Below are 21,120 nucleotides of genomic sequence, written 5' to 3' on the forward strand. Positions count from 1 at the left end.
AATGTGACAAAAATACATAATGCAACACTGTCTACCAGGGAAACCATTAGGGACTCCATTAGAGACTGGTCATAGAAGCATTCCTTGCTTAAGAATTTTTTTGAGGGGGCTTGAGAGTTGGCTCAGTAGTTAAAAGCACTAGGGTTTCTTCAAGACTTGGGTTCAATTCCAAGCACCCACATGGCAGATCACAACTATCTGTAACAATACCAACATGGAGGCAAAATACCAAGGTATATATATGAAATTAAAAGAATTCTACACGGAAGTAACCGTATTAATACACTTTTTAAGCATGTGCATACAAGCACACACTCATATTTTCCAAAAGAACAAAAGAAAGAAATCTAAAAGTTTAACCAAGGACCGGATGTGGTGGCACACACCCTTAATCCCAGCACTCAGGGGGCAGGTGGGCAGCCTGTGTTACAGATTGAGACTCTGTCTCAAAAGTATGGGAGAGTAATGGCTGCTTTGCAGAGGATCCAGGTTCACTTCCCAGCACCCACAAAATGCCTTACAATTATCCACACTCCAGTTCCAGGCAATAATCCCCTCTTTGACCTCGGCAGACACCAGGCACACATAAATACACACAGATAAAACAATCATGCACAGTAAATAAAACAATCAAAATAATTTTTTGGAAAGAAAACTTAAGCATTTACATTATATGTACTGCCTAGTAATCTGTCAAACTCCCTAAGAGGCAGAACTCTTACGCAACCCACCGTCTTCCTTCTTTCTGCTCACAGCCCTACAGTCAGTGTAGAGGCTGACCACCTCCTCTTACTTCCTACAGTCAATCAGTGTAGAGGCTGACCACCTCCTCTTACTTCCATCCCTCCCCCTGTACTGGTTAGAGCAAAAACTCCACTTCAGTCAGAACCTGTCCAAAGGCAACCAAAGAGGAATGGAGAGGGTCTCTCTGCCCCATGCCTGCTGTGAGTGCTTTGAGACCGGGACTAATCAGTGTAAGTCAACAGCTACACTGGCTTCTGCAGCTGCCATCTCCCCCAGATCCTAACTGAAGATATTAGGAGACAGGATTAAGAGTACGTCTTCTTTCCCACACCTCCTTTCTTCCCAATAACTCAGGACAAGCTCCTGTCATAACCAGGAAGAAAATCCCTTACCCAGCACACATTTGAAGCCACTCTGGGTTCAGCACTGAGGCCTTCAATTAGACATTGCAGCAAGGGTGCCAAGTAGACATCATTGATGGCGGCTTCAGGGAGCAGCTCACAGATCCTGCCCACCGTCCATGCTGTTGTGTCTCGAACAACTACACTGGGGTCTTTCATTAATTCTATTAGGGTAGGCATAGCCTGTAAATGCAACAAAGCAAAACAAATTGAAATCCCTGCTGATCACTATTCAAAAGAAATGCTACTGGGCATTCAGCATTTGGGAATGAAGGCAGAAGGATGTGGAATTCCAAGCCATCAATGACTAGTGTATGTACTAAATTTAATGCCAGACCTCATCTGAAATATCAACATCATTCCCCATGTAAGGATGGAAGGATTTTAATGTAAATTATGACCAAGAGAGTCTGAAAATAGATGTTTTTCTAAAACAAAATAGTAACAGCAAACAAAAAGTGAAAAATGTTTTCTTCACAGCAAACACATGCCTTTAATCCCAGCACTCGAGAGGCAGAAGCAGGTGGATCTCTTTGAGTTGTTGCCAGCCTGGTCTACAGACAACTCAGCCAGGGCTACACAGAGAAACCTGTCTTGAAAAACCAGGGGTATGAGGGTAGGGAAGGGTGAGTTCTCCTCACACCAAATCCCAATATAGGATACATGTCAATTCTATTCAAAGACTAGAATAACACTATCACAAAGACTATGGGAATGGTGGTGTAAGACTATAGCCAACATTTGGGTAGAAGAGGCAGGGAAGATCTGGAGTTTGTGATCAGCCCCAGCCACATAGCTAATTTGAGGCTTAAAAAAAAAAAAAGCCCCAAAAAACCATAGGGTAACTGGGTATAGTATTCCACTGAAATTCGTTTACGTGGAAGGCCAAGAAGCATGAAGACGTTATGAGGCCTTGAGTTTGGAGTTAGCTGGGTGTGGCAGCTTAACCTTGTAACTCCAGCACTCAAGAGATGAGGCAATAGCCACCAGTTCAAGGCTACACTAAGGTTCAGATTGTCCACAAAGTCTAAGTCAACAGGAAAATCCTTATAATGTGGCATTAAATAAAATTATAATGCAATGTTTACAGTGATAACTATCCTGTTGTCCAAACAGCACAGAAAACAAAGCTACAATGTCCAGAGGTAAGAGCATTATTGGTTAAGAGTATATTGGAAGTTGATCATTTCCTTAGCCTTTTCTTTATTTTTCAAGTTTGTAGGTCATGACTTAGTTTTAAAAAGTATATTTTACCCTTAATGATGGGCAACTATAGTGAGACGGGGAAAGTATCGCACAGCATAGGCAGGTATCATGATTATTTAGCTAAGGCTGGCAACATTGGGTCCCTTGAAAAGAATGTGGGTTTTATGTCTGGACCACCTACATTCAATTATTTGAAAATAACCTCTGGGAGTGGTTACAGTTTTAAGTACACACACACACCCCATTCCATTTTCCACCTGACACTTCCCCAAGCTTTACCTGTATAACTAATGGTTTGAGCTGATTAGGCTCTGGTCCTTCCAAGATACTGCCAAAGGCCATCACTGCTGCATCACGGTATCGCCAGTCAGGGTTTTTGATGTGTTCTTTAATGAAGGGAAGAACATGTGGCACAATGTCATCTTCACAGCAGGTGGACAGAAGCATGAGACACACCCCAGCTGCTTTACAAGGGTTCCAGTCATCGTCGTCATCGTTTTCATCCTGGAGAAAGAATATTGACATTAGGAAAGTTTTTGTTCCATGAAGTCAAACAAAAGGCTCTCTATACACTTCCAAACATCATTACAGTCTAATGTTCACAGAGCCAAATAAAATAGTAAACATTTTAAAACTTTTCTCCACGTGCCATCTCAACATAGTCCATGTCAACCTAAGAAGCAGATGGAAGATTCAGCTTAGTTATTACACACAATGAGAATAAAGAAACTCCAGCTACACACAAGAATGATTAACTGCCCAGCCTGGTGGGGTACACCTGTAACACTAACACTTGAGGGCCCCAGGAAGGAAGACTGCCATGAGTTTGAGACCAACCAGGTGTACAAAGATCCTGTTTAAAAACTACAGGAGCTGGACATATAGCTCAGCTGGTACAGTGCTTACAAAGCTCTGGGGCTGGTTGTCAACAACACATAAAGCAGATAGGTTAACACAAGCCTGTAATCCCAGTACTAGCAGGTGGAAGCTACAACAAAAGTTCAAGACCATCCTGTTATATACAGCAAACATGAAATCAGCCTGGGCTACATGCAACCTTGTCTCAAGGAAAAAAAAAATCCAGCTGGTCAGTGTAGCACAGCCTTTCATCCCAGCATTTGGGAGTCAGAGGCAGGCGGATCTCTGTGAGTTCAAGGCCAGCCTGGTCTACAAAGCTACACAAGAAACCCTGAAGGAAGGAGGGAAAAACAAAATCTTTTCCAAAGGGAAAAATATAACAAATATATTAAAAAATAAAGACATTAAAGATAACCATTGGGATGGGGGAGGAGGGGAGGGAGAGGGAACTGAAAGTGACATGCATAAAAAGTTAAATAAAAAATATGAAAAAAAAAAAAAGATAACCATTGTAGGGCTGGAGAGATGGCTCAGAATTTAAGAGCACTGGGTGTTCTTCCAAAGGTCCTGTGTTCAATTCTCAGCAATCACATAGTGGCTTTCAACCATTTGTAACGAGATCTTGTGCTCTCTTCTGACCTGCAGGCATAAATGCAGGCAGAACACAGTATACATAATAAATAAAGCTTTAAAAAAATGTGTCCAAAACAAACAAACAAAAAAGATAACCACTGTAGGTGCTAGAGAGACATAGTGGTCCAAGGCTGCTCTTCCATAGGACCCAGGTTCATCATTCAGCTCCAGGAGATATGATGCCCTCTGGCCTCCAAGAGTAGCAGGCACACCGTGGTGAACAGACATAGAGGCAAAACACAAATTGGGGGCAGGGACCTTATAGTTATCAAATAAAAGCTTACCATGACTTACCCTGAGACTGCTATACAGAAACCATGTACATCCCGAAAGCAATTACATTCCTGTGGGAAATATTTCTAGTGCTCAGTTACCAGCACTGTCCCTCAGGACAAGGACAGATCATTAGTGATATTTCATATGCACTCCACCAAGAAACACTGCAATGAATACGATGAAAAGAGAACAGTGGCAAAACAGACACAGTGTTCATAAAGAACTGGCTGGACACGGTGGCACACACCTTTAGTCCCAGCACTCAGGAGGCAGAGGCAGGTGAGTTGAGGCCAGCCTGGTCTACAGAGAGAGTTCCGGAACAGCCAGGGCTTGAAAAACAAAAACAATAAAATGCCAAAGCCCCCAAAACATGTATCAAATGACTTCATGAACACATTATAGTTATCGAAACTGACATTTAAGCTGGCACATCAATTCTACATTTTCCCTTTCTTATTTGAGGCAGAGGGTAACAGGGCCTTGTAGATGCCAGCATGCTCCATACTCCATTGTGCTGCACCACGGCCCACAACCCGTCTTCATTGCAACTTACACAAAATGTCCCATTAGTGTAGTTCCTATATATAGCACTCAGGAAAGGAGAGCAGTGTGTGGTTTGTTCACAACCAAGAATACAGGACACTCAGGCACAGTCTCTTCACAAACACTCAGTGCCTCAGCCTAGCCATCTCTCAGTCATCTACAAGAGCACACCAGATGGCTGCCAGTATCTTCTATGGAAACTGTTCCACACAAAACCAAACCACTCTAAGTTAAGGTTTCTCACTCGTCCATTCAGTCAAGAACCCCACCTGCTTAGTTAGTGTCTGTGTGAGGATGGGAACCAGGTACTGTAGTGCTCCCTTGGCATAAAACTTGCTGGTGTGTTCAGGAGGCCGTCCTTGTTCTGCTGCCTAAGGAAAAACACAAAGTAAGCTAGTTGTAATGAATATAATGAGAATTAAAACAGGGTTATAAGGCTAATGGTACGAAGCACACAAGTGATAAACAGACATGTAGAAGCAAAACCCTGAACATTTTGAGATTCTGCTTACACTTCTATCAACCTCAGTGAGATTTATGTAGCACATCAATCTGTTATATACATGTTTATTAAAGACAAAGTTAGATTTAAAATTATACTCCTGAACTATCAATGACTCTCAGCTCCTATACTGCTTATCTAGCATGTACAAAGCCCTTGGCTTAATCCCCAATATTTGAATAGGTCAGGCATGATGGTGGTATCGTCTAGAATCCGTGTGTGTGTGTGTGTGTGTGTGTGTGTGTGTGTCTGTCTGTCTGTCTGTGATCAACCTTGAATACATTTTTTAAAAAACAAACTTAATTCATAAATTCACATTAATAACCTGATATTTAGGGCTAGCAACTCAGTTGGCAAAATGCTCATCTTGGTTTTGCAGTGTTCCATCTTCAACACACACACATACACACTGGGGCTGAAGAAATGGCTCAGTGGTTAAGAGCACTGGCTGCTTTTCAAGAGGACCCAAGTTCAATTCCTAGCACCCATAGAGCAGCTCACAACTGTAACTCCAGTTCTAGGGGATTGGACAGCTTCACACCAAAGCATATAAAATAAAGTTAAACAAGTTAGCCAGTAGTGGTGGCACTCCTTCAATCCCAGCTCTCGGGAGGCAGAGGCAGGCCGACCTCTGTGAGTTTAAGGCCAGCCTGGTCTACAGAGTGATTTCCAGGACAGCCAAGGCTGTACAGAGAAACCCTGCCTCAGAAAACCAAGAAAAGAAAAACAGAAATATGGGTGTGCTGTCAAGTGTAGTGGTGATGCCTTTAATTACAGTGTTTGGGAGGCAGAGATGGGGATCTCTGTGAGTTTTAGGACAGCTAGAGCTACATAGAAGACCCTGATTCAAAAACAAAACAAACAATAAACCTAACTCAACTGAATATGAATTGCAAGTTTATAGTCCTAGCACTGAGGTGCAGAGATAAGTGGATTCTGGGTGCACTGGCCACCAGCATTATCAGCAAGTCCCAAGTTCTGTGATATAACTTACCTTGAAAAAAACAACAACAACAAAAAAACAAAAAACACACACACACACAAGGTAGGTAACACCTGAGGTTGTTCTTTAGTGCCTACAGAGCAATGCACATTAAAACCAACAATTTCTGATATATGTTCTTTTGGCTCAAGAGAAGCACACAAGAGCTTGGCAGTGGTGTTGCACGCCTTTAATCCCAGAGGCAGGCGGATCTCTGTCAGTTTGAGACCAGCCTGGTCTACAAGAGTGAGTTCTAGGACAGGCTCCAAAGCCACCCTCTCTCAAAAAACAAACAAACAAACCCAAAATGATGCATAAGGACGGTGTAAGAAAGCTGTATTGGCATACACTGGCAGTGCTGGAAGCACAGCTTTGTCAGAATTCCAAGTCAAAGATAGCCTTCTCCTTCTCCAGAGCTCGTAAGCTGTTATCAATTATGCATCTTGAGCTTGTATTAAGATTTCAAAGGGAAAAATTTCCCAACAATAAACTTGACAACCTGCTGCCCCCTTGTGTTCACAGCAGAATTATCAACCTGAAACTGGCAGAAGCATGAGCTGCCTCAGTAGTGAGGATATCTGGCTAGCAGAAAAACCACAATCCTTTAAGGGCAATAGCCCAGTCACAATGGAAGGCTTCTAGAAGAATGATACCCACAAATAAAATGTATAACATCTCAGCAGAACAGCAGCTCTTCTTAAGAGGCTCAACCCAGGCTCACCTCTGAAGCTTCAATGGCCAAATCCATTTCCTCATCACAGACGTTGGACCAAAATTCTATTCCTTGTAGGGCCACTTCATCAATGTCACTTTTCATTGCTTCAATTGTGATCTTAAGAAAAAAAGAAAAAACATCCCAGACTCTAAGTACAGATTTAAGTTAGACATCCTTTTAACCAGACATTGAAGCTAAAAAAAAAAAAAATACAATTTATGAAGTTCAGTCTGACATAAAAAGGAACAAAAAAGAGGAAGACTTGCAAAATGTATTTAACAGTCAAAAACAGTACACATTTTCGCGGGCAGTGGTGGCACACGCCTCTAATCCCAGCACTCAGGAGGCAGAGACAGGTGGATCTCTGTGAGTTTGAGACCAGCTTGGCCTATAAGAGTTAATTCCAGTACAGCCTCCAAAGCCACAGAGAAACCCTATCGCAGAAAATCGGGGTTAAAAAAAAAAGTACATATTTTCTTGGCACACCACTGTTGAATTCATGCAGGGCTCATAGCTGTAATCTCAGCCCTTTAAGGGGACTGCTCAATTTGTGGCCATCCTGAATTACATAGTGAAATCCAGACACAATGGATGGAACCATAATGTGAAGTAATGTCTCACAAAATATAAATAACAAGCCCTAACACTCATGTTAACTTAAAAAAAAAAAACTCCACAGAATTACAAAATAGCAATTAAAAGTAATGAGCCCTGCAACTAGTTACAAGTTCAAATTATATAAAATACTTACAGCAAAAAGGGCAGGACCCATATATGTCTCCATGTACTGGTAATACAATGACATTATCTTCACTAGATTCTGTAAAGCAGCCACTCGTACCTTTAAGAAGAGATTAAACAGTTACTAAGTAACTAAGCAGTCTGCACAGTAGACTTAAGGAACCGAGGGTACCTGAGTAATGTTATTTGATCCCAATCAATCCCTCCATTTTCACTATCTCTTACTTTTCATCCTGTCCCCCACCATGTTTTACCAATGCCTGAAAAGGCCACAGCAAGGTTAAACTCACAAGTGATACTTAGACTGAAGATGTTCCTTTCACTAACTTCAAGGGTCCAGTTTAGGTTACAGCAATAGCAATGCCATTTCTATGATAAAGATAATCATAGCACTATAGGCTCTAAACCAGCAAAGTTAATCAAAACCTCCTCTGCAACCTTTAAGAGGGTAACAGTCTCCAATGTAGAACTTTCATTAATAAGATTAGTCAAACCTTGTTTAATTCATTGATTCCCTAAATTTCAAACTGGATGACAGAGCCAGCATTTCCTAGGAAGATAGGGACAATTTCATAAAGCAACAAACTTACCCTTGTATCTGGACACTGTGTGGCTTCACAGACCACTTGCATGATAAAGTGCCGTTCAGACTGCAGAAAAATAAAGAACATTAGGAATGCATTAACTGCAGAAAATCTGTCACCATGTCAAGGACCTGCAACATTCTGGTACAATCAAGCACCCTTTCCTGAGGCAGTAAGAGCTATATAAGCAGTTTGCCTCTGGTGTCTTCAGTATGACTCTTCCCTCTAAGGAAGTCTTTAATCTTTTAATTCCCAAGGTGAACTTCCCAAACGAGGTATCAGACAGGAAGATGTAGGTCACAAGATTTAAACAATAGCTAGTGAAAAAGAAAACCCAAAATGTAGGAAAACAACTTTCCTCACATACAAATTTAAGATAAGCAAGCATATAATCCCAGCACTCGGGAGGGAGAGACAGGCAGATCTCTGTGAATTGGAGGCCATCCTCCAGGATTGTCTACAGAGTGGAGTTCCAGGAGAGCCTCCAAAACAATACAGAGAAACCCTGTCTCGAAAAACCAAAAACAAAAACAAAAGAGTAGCAAGCATAGTGTTACGTGTGTAGAGCCAGAGACAGGCAGGAGGATCTCTATTTTTGAGGATTACATGTTCTGCAATGAGTCCTATGCCATTGTGAAACCCTATTCCCCAAAATAAAAAATTTAAGAATTGATTTCAGAGCCAGGCATTGATGTTACATGCCTCTAATCCCAGCACTTGGGAGGCAGAGGCAGGTGGATCTCTGTGAGTTTGAGGCCAGCCTGGTCTACAGAGAGTTCCAGTACGCAGCCTCCAAAACAATATAGAGAAACCCTGTCTCAAAATAATGAAAAAAATAAAAAATAAAAAAAAGAATTGATTTCAGAGACAAAGTTTCCCGTGAACCAACAAACTCACAAACGTGGTGAAGGGAGAACAAAACAGTGAACTCAACTGCTACTCTTCCTAAGTCATCTGTGATCTAAAAGAAAAATTCCACTTCTCATCCAATGAAAATTAGCTTGCTCTGAAGCTGGGCATGATGGCTCTGATTTCCAGGACAGCCAGGCCTACACTGTGAGACCTCGCCTCCAAAAGAATAAATAATAAGCCACATACACTAAATTAGTTTGCTATGGTATCCTAGATTTCACTACTCTATTCAAAGGTCAAAAAATGAAAAACAAAAAATGAGCCAAGGTGTCAACAAACAAAAACCCCAAAATAACTTCAGATCATATGTGTCACTAATTCCACTTTTGAATAGAGGCTAAAAAGAGCTGAAATCAACTCTCAAAACTTCCACAAACACTTGGATTATCTGAGGGGCCCTCCGGTAGTAGAACCACAATACAAACTTGGTACTTGAGGTAGCTTGTTGGAGCCCATTCCCTCTGATGGGATGCCATGCTCAGTCTTAATGTATGGGACAGGAGCTTGGCCCTGCCCCAATCTATTGTGCCAGACTTTGTTGACTCCCTTACCCTTGAGGAGGGGTGGACAGGGGGTGGCTTGGGGGGAGAGGGGAGGAGACAGGACACACAGGAGCTGGGGTGGGAGAATTGTGGTTGGAATGTAAAATGAAATTTAAAAGAATAAATTTTTAAAAATCCACACACGTATGTTCACAACAGCACTGTTCACAGTATATAAAAGGTGGAGGTAGCCCAAAACGGATGGCTTGATACACAAAATGCAGTACATTCATACAAACAACTCTTACCCAGACTTAAAAAGAAAATTGTCATTGTGCATGCACGAGTCTTGAAGATAATATGCTAAGTTAAACAGACAAACTAGCTACAAAATGTACAGGCTGGTGAGATGGCTCAGTGGATAAAGGTACTTACTGAGCAAGCCTGATGACCAGAGTTCAACCCCTGGAACCCATGTAAAGGCGAAAGGAGAAAATGGATTCTAAAGTTGTCCTCTGACCCGATTGATTTACTGTGTGCCACCCCCACATACAAAATACACGATAGTAACTCAAACTTGAAAAGGGCAAATGCAGTCTGATTCCATTCACAGAACAGAAAGTAGAATTGTGCAAGCAACCAGAGACTGGAGAAATGGGAGTTAGTCACTAGAGGTATACAGTTTTGCCAGATGAAAACAGTGTACAGAACAAGTAACTGACCTTATACTGAAAAATAGTGAATCATTTCTAATTATTAAAATTTAATTATTAAATTATTAAAAGTGAACCTGGCATTTTATCCAATCATAGACTTCATGGAGGTACCTCACAAGAAACCTCAACTAAAATGGAGACGAATGCTTCTAAAACAAGGTGGATTTTCCTATCTTTTAAAACTAAAACCAACGCTTTGAGTCCTTCATTCCTCATTCTCTGCCAGGTTATCTATCATGTGCCAGAGAAGCATACCTCTTTGTCAAAGTTTGCTTTGGTGAACTCCAGTGAGTTCAGGAGTGCATTAGTAGCAGCTAGCTTCACATTATTACTAGGTTCTTCTTTCCTCATCCCCTGGATTATGGCAGTCAGAATCTCATTGGATTTATCTTGTAGCTGCTCTGGGTCCTAATACAAACAGAGAAATACAAATGGTCATAACATGACGTGGCTAAACAATACTTTTAATTATGAAATCTACCTAAGGGAGTCCCATGACTCAAACCATTTCTCACACATCTCCATTTTTGACAGTTCTCCAAATTACCTGCAAAATATTCTCCCCCCCAGAACAGCACAAAATTAAACTGAAACAGATCAAACTCATCATCCCTGACTGCTTAACATGTCTCTGGACACAGGATGCATTGGCTTTTCCTTCTTCTGTATACAAAGAGATGGCAGCGGTCTTGTGGTTTTTCCCACCTGTACCAAACCAAATAAAGCTTTCAAACAGTCAAGGACCTGGATACATACAACATCTAAGTTCAGGTCAAACATTATAGGCCATGTAATAAGTCAATGCTGAACAGATACCAAGAGGAATAAATCTCACCAGCAACAGTCCAAAGATGGCTGCATGTAAGACTTCTGTGGTTATATCAACTAAACCAACTACAGCAAGTGAGAAAACTGGCTTAAAGCTTATAAATAAAAAGGCACTGGAACATTCACAGTACCCTAAGCACCCTGAGCCATCCCTTGAGAAATGGAGGCAGAAAGATCAGGAGTTCAAGGACAGCCTGGAGACTATCTCAAAACGACAAAAACCCAAAGTATCTCATAATGGATTTCCACTCCATTTGTTCTTTTATTTCTGTGCCCAAGAGATCATACCAAAGGGTCTCATGAATGCTAGGCACTCTACCACTTAATCTATACCCCAACAGTCCCATTCTGAGTTCATGACCCTTAAGTTCCTCACTTCAGAGCATGATTAGTTATGAGACTGCAGGTCCAAAGTAAGCATTTCCATCTTTAAAGCACTACAGCAGGTTGGTGTTTTCCATCTGATAAGGGACCCCATACCACTCAAGAGACAGCTAAAAGAATCAAAAGTATATAAATTGGAAGGAGCAGGCAAGTACTTACTATATCTTGACAAATGTAACCAATAGCTTCCAATGTGGACTCTTTCATGTGCTCTGTGCTGTTAGGGTTTGTAACATTGGCTACCAGCTGAGGAATGAGTTCTGGCCACTGGTTTACTGGGATCTCTGCACAAGCAATACCAGCCACACACTGTGAGGCAGAACTAGGTCGGTAAGTTTCTGTGCCCAAAGTCTGCAAAACCTGGGGGGTGGGAAAGATACAACACAACAGAATATCAATTTGTAACATTCTTTGAGCATATTTAACCACCACCCACTTCTTTATCATGTGTCTGATTTTTGTTGACCTCACCCCACAAAAAGACTACTTAAGTATCAACACAGGTTTCTAAAAGCTAAAAACAAAACTGGCAGTCAAATGAATTTTCTTCCAACTCACATCTCACTTCCAAATCAACATATGTCGGAAACTCAAGAGAAGCAACCCTGAAAGGCAAGGCAGGAGCAATGGGGTAAGATACATTTTCTGAGCCGGGCGGTGGTGGCGCACGCCTTTAATCCCAGCACTCGGGAGGCAGAGGCAGGCGGATCTCTGTGAGTTCGAGGCCGGGCTGGACTGATAGCCTCCAAAACAATACAGAGAAACCCTGTCTCGTAAAAACCAAAAAAAAAAAAAAAAAAAAAAAATTCTGACTCTTGGTGGTAAAGAGATTGCTCACTGACTGGACAGGGAGAAGCAGCTGTGGAACACGCAGGTGAAGGTAATTCCCAGCACACTAATCGAATCTGACTCAAGAAAGTGATTTTCTTACCAATGACAAGAACAAATCTCCTCTTTGGTCACTGATAACCCAGTACTGACTTATACAAAAAGACTTAGGATCGAGTGACACCATCATTTAAATGTTACCAAAATCTAACACTCAACCATTACATAACTTCTACTCTGAGAGGGTTAGTTCTGTATGCCTAAAGAACAAAACACTGTTCTTAGCCATCACCAAGAAGTAGTCGGTGATGCCAAACAGAGATCTGCTTGTCACTAAGCTTCTCAATGGAAATGGCAGTCACACAACATTTATACAGGCACAGATTCAGATAAAGAATGAAGCCACAATTTGCCCAGGGTTAACCATTACCACGTTCAGCTAATTCAAATCATGAACTCACTAAGAATCATGAGTCCACTCAAAGGCAAACAGTTAACTGTTCCTGGCATGAACAAGACAAGGAAAAGCTGCCAGATATTCCAGCCAGCTCTGCTGACTGGGTCAGGTCATTTAGTGTCCTGCTGTGTAGCTATTAGTTAGTAGCAACTCTATTTCTCTTCTATGGTGTATCATCTTTTCCAGCCCTGGCCCCAGCTCCACCTGATAACTAATACTTCTGATTTTAAATCAAAGTTTTGCTCTCTAGGAACAGTAGAGCTAGAATCAATGTCAATAAAAACTGTATGTCAAAAACAAACTGGTAGACACCCTGGCTCATACCTATAATCTTAGCACTTTGAAGGCTTAGACAGGAAGGCAGGCTGGGCTACATACTCAATGAGATCCTTTCTCAAAACCACAAAAACAAAATGAAATGAAGTAAACTCTCAGGAACAAAATGGGAATAACTCAATCTGATTAAAGTCCCAGCCCAGAGTGACAACCAGCCCTAGGGAGAGGAAGGCAAGAGGACTACCATGCATATGGTAGAAGCCAGACTAAGAACACACTGTGATAATCCCAACTCCAAAAGGATACACCTTAATCTCAGGGTCTCTGTGAATTTGAGGCCAGCCTGGTCTACAAAGTGAATCCCAGAGTGCCAGTCAGTGAGAAACCCTGTCCTCGCCCCTCAAAAAAGAGAAGAAAAAGAAAGATTTTTCAGTGAAAATATTTCATTTATGTCTAACAGCTAAGAGAAAGAGGGATTAAAACATACATGGCTGAAAAGATTGCCCAACCATTAAGAGTATACATACATCACTTGCAAAGGACTCAAGCTGGGCTCCTACATCTATCAGCTCACAACCACCTACAACACCATTCCAGTGGGATCCAACACCTTTGTGCACCCCCTAAACATCCATAATTAAAAATAATCACAACAGCTAGACACCGTGATACACACTTTTAATCCCAGTACTAGGGAAGCAGAAACAGGTGGACCTCTGTGGGTTTGAGGCCTGTCTGGTCTAGCTAGTGAGTTTGAAGCCAGCTATGACTACATAGTGAGACCCTGTCTAAAAACAACACTTGACAGAAACAGCTTTATAGACTCCAAGGACGATTCAAAATCAGCTGTTTCCTAGCATGCCCGTCACATGACAGGTACTAGAAAAAGCATGACGGGAGGAGGAAGGACGGTCACTACTGGGGAAGGATACTAATTTGCCTAAAGATGGCATCTAAATCCGGTAGTTATGATGCCCATAATATCAACCTGCATACCCACACAGAAATTTCTCTTATTTCTACCTTATATGCCCAGGACAAATCATGACTGCATAGTTGTTTAATTTACCCAGCTTCCTTTGGCCCTTAGCCATATGATACAGGCCACTAAATAACTATTAATTAAAAGCAAAAAAGACAAACCTGCCTATATGTTTGAATACTACGCTTTAGCGAGATGACTAATTCAACAACAACTCACAAAAATGTCATGATGCAAAACAGCAAACACTGTTATTTTCCTTAACATTCAACATCTATCTCAATCACAATGCTGAGATATCGAGGAAGTTTTATATAATTTGGTACATAAAAGAAACAATAATAGGGCCGGTACATAAAAGAAACAATAATAGGGCCAGTTGTGGTGGCACACACCTTAGGTCCCAGTATTCAGGAAGCAGAGGCAGGCAGTTTGTGAGTTTGGAGTCAGTCTGAGCTAGTGAGATCCGGACCCATGATTGGTAGATGAATAGACAGACAGACAGACAAATAAATAATTGTCATACTCCTATTTGCAAACTTTTCACATTTGAAAGACTCAAAAAAAAATCACTTTATTTTCAGACTTTACAGTCTCATGACAGGAACTAGCCACCCTGAAGCTCAACAGGAGCTGTCAACTGTGCTGGGGAGATAGCTCAGCAGTTAGTAACACTTCCTGCTCTCTCAGGGCCCAAGAGCTCTGTTCCTAGCACCCTTGCCTGATGGCTCACAATGGCACATTAACTCTAGTTTCAGGGGACCAGACACCCTCTTCTGGCTTCCAAAGGCACCCAAACATTAAAAAAAGAATGAAAATATTCTAAAATATCTCTGAAAATCCAGACATGGTGGCATATACCTGTAGCCAGCATTCAGGGTAAAAGTGAGGTAAGAGCCGGGCGTTGGTGGCGCACGCCTTTAATCCCAGCACTCGGGAGGCAGAGGCAGGCGGATCTCTGTGAGTTCGAGACCAGCCTGGACTACCAAGCGAGTTCCAGGACAGCCTCCAAAGCCACAGAGAAACCCTGTCTCAAAAAACCAAAAAAAAAAAAAAAAAAAAAAAAAAAAAAAACCAAAAAAAAAAAAAAAGTGATGTAAGAGTTCATAGCTTCCTTTTATTAGATTGTAAATTCAAGGCCAGCTGGGCTAACACATTGTCTCTCTCTCTCTCTCTCTCTCTCTCTCTCTCTCACACACACACACACACACAATCAGAGTGCAGTGTTGTGACACATACTTATAAAACAAGCATTTCAGAAGTAAAAACAGGAGGACCAGAAATTTGACGCTAGCCTGGACTACATAGGACTGAATGGAAAGAATTCCCAGCTTCATTCTAGAGATCCCAAGTACACAAAATAATTCATTCTCTTATGTGGTGTTAAGGAGAGAACCTGAGTCTTTATGGATACTAGAAGCCTCTATCACTGACACACATAACATTAGTGAAATTTCTTAGGTGGTGGTGATACATACCATCAAAACCTGCATTTTCCCAATTCTAACAAGAGATCCCAAACTGGCCGGGTGTTGGTGGCGCACACCTTTAATCCCAGCACTCTGGAGACAGAGGCAGGCGGATCTCTGTGAGTTCGAGGCCAGCCTGGTCTACAGAGTGAGTTCCAGGACAAAACAATACAGAGAAACCCTGTCTCAAAAAACAAAAACAGAGATCCCAAACTGCTGGTTACCTCAGGCAGCTGAATCCAACCAATAGCCAAACACCTTTTGCCACATTGAGATTTTAATGAAACAAAATTTCTACCTTCAGGTAAAGTTTAGGTCTCAGAAATACTGTCTTTTTTTTTAAAGATCTTATTTATTATGTATAGTGTTGTTCTGGCATGCCTACATGCATACATGCCAGAAGAGGGCACCAGATCTTATTATAGATGGTTGTGAATCACCATGTGGTTGCTGGGAATTGAACTCAGGACTTCTGGAAGAGCAGCCAGTGCTCTGAACCATCTCTCCAATCCTCTTACTGAGAAGTTCTATGCCATGCAAATGACCAAACCCTGACAACACGGTTCCTTAGGCCATATGACAGTCACTTACATAGTTCTTGACTTCCCGTCGAGCATTAGCATCAATGGCAAGCCACCTCTGCTGGTACTGTGCCTTGATATCTGGATCTTTCGATGTCAGAGAGTTCTTGATTTGTAGACCAGCTGCAACTCTGGCAACCTGACTGTTTCCTGGATTTGCCAGCACTCTGGACAGTTCCACAAGGAACGTGGGCTATTGAGAAAAGATACATTTGTGAGTATCTCAAAAATTTCAACTTCCTTGTAGAACACTCAACTACTGAGACACACAAAAAGGAAATTTAGATCACATCAAAATATCTCAGGAACTTGGGAAATATCTATTTGAATAGATACCTGCCTAGACTCAACACTCATGAGGTTTCCTTGGGTTCAGAAACCTTAAAGCAAAACAAACTAAGCAATTTAACAAGATCCAATTCCTGTAAAAATGTTACTTACTATACAAAGAGACGGTGTCATCCCTTGTGCACAATCTTCAGACAATTCCCCAGAATTAAAGAAAACCAACAACCTGACATTGGATTATCCTAGGTTCAAGGTTCCCAAGGCACCTATACTATTGCAAATTTGCTGACTATAGAAGAAAATTGATGTATACTTTAAAAAACTGAAATCTAGTCCAAAAGAGTAATACTCACTGCAGCTTTCTGATCTTATACAAGTGAACATTTGTAACAGAAATTATATGTAAGTCTAAAATAGATGAAAGTGCCTAGTCCTCTGCAGCTTAGTTCTGAGTGTTCAGCAAAAGGGATTTAAGTAAAAGTGATAAGTGGTAAATAATATTCAGAAATGAAAAAAATGAAGATAAAAAAGCCAGGAGTTGGTGACACACACCTTTAATCCCAGCACTTGGGGGGCAGAGACAGGTGGATCTCTCTGAGTTCAAAGTCAGCCTGATCTACAAAGTGAGTTCCAAGACAGGCTCCAAAGCTACGGATAATCCCGGTCTTTGAAAAGCCAAATGACAAGATAAGTTGTCTCAAGAAAAATCATTTTCTGTTTAATAGCGGCACATACCAACCGTCCTCTCATGCTTTGGGCTAACAGTGAATCCTCCAAATACCCACTCTTCAAAATACAGGTTCCAAAACAACACACAGACACACGCATTCATGCATGCGTGCGAGCATGTCTGTGTGTATGAACCCGCCCAAACAGAAAGCTAAAGTGGCAAGAGTAGACATATTTCCTTACTATTAGCTAGTTCTGAAAGCACAGGAGGTAATTCTCAAAGTTTTATTATGTGCCACTAAAGAGTGATAGTAGCAAGATCAGCAAAAGAATGTACCATGAGTGGAATCCTTAGTCTACACAACAAGGAAATGCTTAAAGGGGGTGAGCTAAAAGATAAAAGGTCAATAAAAAGCCCCTCACCTAAGTACTGAAAAGGCAGTTTGCACAAATGGGTTCTATTCCTACGGATGTTACTATTTTACCAAGCTATCAAGAAGGACTACATTTGGTTACAGTGTTTTTTTGGACTTATTACCTTTAAGAGACTTTCAATACCATCCACCTTTCCCTGTTACCCACCCCTAGGAGAGGGCTACCAAAAAGAAACATTCTGGCACCAAACTACTCCAATCATTTCCCATTTTCCTACACAAAGGTCAGGTTGTTTTTGGTTTCTTTTAAAATATACTTCTTAAATCAGAAACTACGAAAAGCGAGGTAACTGTGATTTCTTCAGGGAATAAATCTCAGGATTGAGGCTGAGACTCTGGGCAAAATACAGATCCCTAAGGATGAGGTAGGGACCTAATGATCCAAGTCCAGACATAACATACATGCACGCTTAGCTCAGGAAAGGAAAAAAAATAGTGGCAATGGGTTCAGAGGTGGTCGGCTACCAGGCGTGGCCCTGAGCACAGACTATGGGAGCTGGGAAAGGGTAGGGCTCTGGGTAGTAGGTGCAGACAGCCAGAAGAGCCATGGGGCAGGAAGGAAAAGCCGGCACCGGCCAGTAGAAGGTAGGCAGCAGGGCGCTGAGCTTCCACATGGCCCCTAGGCCCGGCTCCCCAACCCCCACCCTTGCTGAACACGCAGCGCCATGCAACCTAACTTCCCTTCCCTCCCTCTTTCTCCCTCCCGCTGCACCGCCGCCCTCATGCCGCGAGGCGATTGGACAGCGATCACCCCGGCTCGCCTCGCCATTGGCCAAGCGCAGGGCCCGGGGCGGGACACACCCACCGGCTTCCCGATGGCGGGGTTAGGTTGGACCGGGAGGGGGGGGGGGGAAGGGGGACGGGATGGGGCGGGGTGGGTTCCTGAGGCCTGGGCCTCCAGGAGGGCGGGAAGGCCCGCACACAGGGATAGGGACGCGGCGGGATGGGGCGCGGCGGGGCAGCACGCACCAGGTTCTCTACAGCCGCACGCTCCAGGAACTTCTGCGCCGCTTCCAGCTCCAGCCGATCTGGGGGGGAGGAATGGGGAGAGGTAGCGGGGTCAGAGGGGCCACCCCCTCCCCCACCCCAATCACCTCAGCCCGACCCCCGGCCCCGAGTCCTACCCGGAGACACGGTCTTCTCGAGGATGGTGATCAGCTCCATGGCGGAGGTGACGGCGGCGGGGACTCTTCCAAAGACGACGGCCCGGCCTCTCGGGCGGCGGCTCCAACTGGGGATGGGGGTTGGGGGTCGGGTGGGAAGGGAGGGTGGGGTGGGGGGCGGGGGTCACCACAAGCCCATTCACCGGTTGCCTCTGGGCAGGCGCTCGGTCTCCCCTTCCTCCCCACTCTCCTTCCTTCCGCCCTCCTAATGTGTTAGGCGGCGGCAGCTGCTCCTCTGGCGGCGGGGGAGGGACCCCGGGGGCAGCTCAGAGCGCGGCTGGTGCTCAAGCGGCGGAGGGAGAAAGAAGGAAGGGCGGCAGTAAGTGAGAGGCGGATCTCTGGGAGGGAGAGAGATTGAGGGAGGGAGGCGGAGGGATATTCTTGCCGGACCTCTCGCGGCGGCACCGCGCTGCACAACGATTGGCTGCTGCCGCGGCTACGCGGAATCCCCAATTGGCTAGAAGGTTAGCGTTGAAGGGCCGCCGCGCGCCTATTCGCTCGCGGGCTTCAAGGCCCGGTTGGCTGGGCGGGCAGCGGAATGGGGAGCGATCATTGGCCGAGGGGAGGGACATTGGGGTGGGGCAGGTAAGAGTCGGCTTCTGATTGGGCAGCCCCGGTAAAGGCCTTCGGGCTCGCACCGGCTGTGCGCGGGGAGGAGGGCGGGCGGAAGGTAAGACTCGGAGCGCACCCGATTGGCTAGGATACTGGACGTTGATAGGACGGGGCGCCGGGAGACCTGGGTTGGGGAGTTCGGGGTCGCCGGGCGTAAAGGCGGGAGTCGCCCGTACTGCTAAGAGTCTAGCGCGGGGCACGACGGGACGCCTTCGGGGAGGGGCGGAGCTGCGCGCGAGTCGCTCGGAATGGTCTCCGCGTGGTGCGGTCACTCGCGGGGGTATAAAAAGTGAGGCTTTCGCGGGCCTCGGAGGGGGCGGGGAGGGGGACCGTTAAAGTCCTGCGCCGCGCCCACAGGAAGCTGCTGTGAATGGCGAGGTCCGCCCTCCGCCCGGCTCTGAGCTGAGCAGGACCGTGAGAACCACGTGGTTCACCTTCCAACGTGCGGATTTGGAAACTGAAGCCCAGAGAGAGCGGGGAGCTTGTCCAAGGTCACACAGCCGAATAAAGAATCGGTCAGAGCTGGGTTCAGGCGCTTCATTGCCCTTGGAGTCCCTGTCTGGACCTCTGAGGTTACAAAGTCTCTCGGAGGTGCGTCCTTAGACCACTCCACTTAATAGCTACCTTAAACCACTGGCGATGGAACTACACGGAAAAGATGTGTGTAGAAGGATATAAAGAACATGTGCACTGACTTAGGCGTGGCAACACCTACAATCTCAGTGTCCGGAAGGCCAAGGCACCCTGAGATCCTGTTCCAAACAACAAACAAAAATCTGGTGCACATAGTTGTTTTACACTCCCCCTTCCCACTCGGGTACCTGAGCCGCAAGCCAGAGGTTTAGGAGCAGCAGATGGGCCCAGGGTTAGTGGCATGTAAATTTTACTACCTAGTTTTAACTCAAAAGAAATTGCTGTACACTAGCCACATTTGGGGAACCCAGGAGTATTTTCTGGAAGGACAGGACCGACTTGGCCAGCTAACCTGTAATTTCTTGTTGTATTTTTCAATTTGTTTTTTGACAGCTTCATATATGTATAATGGTATGTTCTGATTACATTCACCGTAACTTTGATCTTAAGAAATTTTTATTTTATTTTTTTGTCAGCAAGCAAGTGTGGTTTTGGTTTCTTTGGTTTTGTTTCCTAAAAATGCAGCTCTGCCTGGCCTGGAAATCACTAGGTTGAACCAAGCTGGTCTGGAACTCAGACCCACCTGCTTTTGCCTTCTAAATGCTACAATTAGCCTGGTGATGGTGACCCATGCCTTTAATCCCAACACTTGGGAGGCAGAGGCAGGCATGTCTATGAGTTCAAGGCTAGCCTGGTTTATAGAGTGAGTGTTCTAGGACAGCTAGGACTGTTTCACAGAGAAACTCTTGTCTTGAAAAATCAAATAAAATGAGTTTTATTGTAATGTTTTCATTTGAATTTATCAGATTTTGTTTGTTTATTGGTAGTTTGGTTTGTTTTTTTTGGAGTCTTTTGTTGTAGTGGTTTTTTTTTTTTGTTTTGTTTTTTTGTTTTTTTTTTTTCCCTCTTTGACATGAGGTATCTTTCTGTAGCTGGTCTAAGATTCACAGGCTGGCTTCAGTATTTCCACAATCTGTCTTCCTCAGAGTCCTGAATGTCCTGAATGCTGTTATCCCTCCTGCCTTCTCTTCACTGTGTAAGCATGTATGCACACAGATATACACGATCATTTTATGCTATAGAAACTCAAACGCTAGGCTGTGGTGGTGCAAGCTCTTAATCCCAGCACTAGGGAGGCAGAGGCAGGTGGATCTCAGTGAGTTTGAGACCACCCAGGTCTACAGAGCTAGTTCCAGGACAGCCTCCAAAGTCACAGAGAAA

The 21,120-nt window shown here is 43.8% G+C and overlaps 1 protein-coding gene across 1 annotated transcript in view; it reads right to left on the reverse strand.

Annotated features, from left to right (window-relative positions):
- Kpnb1 (karyopherin subunit beta 1) overlaps positions 1–18,984 on the reverse strand; it is a 31,932-nt gene extending 12,948 nt beyond the window's left edge. Inside the window, exons 1-11 of the mRNA XM_005075907.4 lie at positions 18,616–18,984; positions 18,461–18,519; positions 16,111–16,293; positions 11,667–11,867; positions 10,551–10,703; positions 8,192–8,251; positions 7,612–7,701; positions 6,867–6,977; positions 4,931–5,032; positions 2,631–2,855; positions 1,137–1,328 (exon numbers count right to left, since the gene is read on the reverse strand). Of these exons, the coding sequence (XP_005075964.1) occupies positions 1,137–1,328; positions 2,631–2,855; positions 4,931–5,032; positions 6,867–6,977; positions 7,612–7,701; positions 8,192–8,251; positions 10,551–10,703; positions 11,667–11,867; positions 16,111–16,293; positions 18,461–18,519; positions 18,616–18,655 (1,416 nt within the window). The 5' untranslated portion in view covers positions 18,656–18,984. The remainder of the gene's footprint in view (positions 1–1,136; positions 1,329–2,630; positions 2,856–4,930; positions 5,033–6,866; positions 6,978–7,611; positions 7,702–8,191; positions 8,252–10,550; positions 10,704–11,666; positions 11,868–16,110; positions 16,294–18,460; positions 18,520–18,615) is intronic.
- Between the last annotated feature and the right edge of the window lie 2,136 nt (positions 18,985–21,120).

Source organism: Mesocricetus auratus, unplaced genomic scaffold (genome assembly GCF_017639785.1).
Source record: "Mesocricetus auratus isolate SY011 unplaced genomic scaffold, BCM_Maur_2.0 Super-Scaffold_100007, whole genome shotgun sequence".
NCBI classification, from domain to species: Eukaryota; Metazoa; Chordata; class Mammalia; order Rodentia; family Cricetidae; genus Mesocricetus; species Mesocricetus auratus.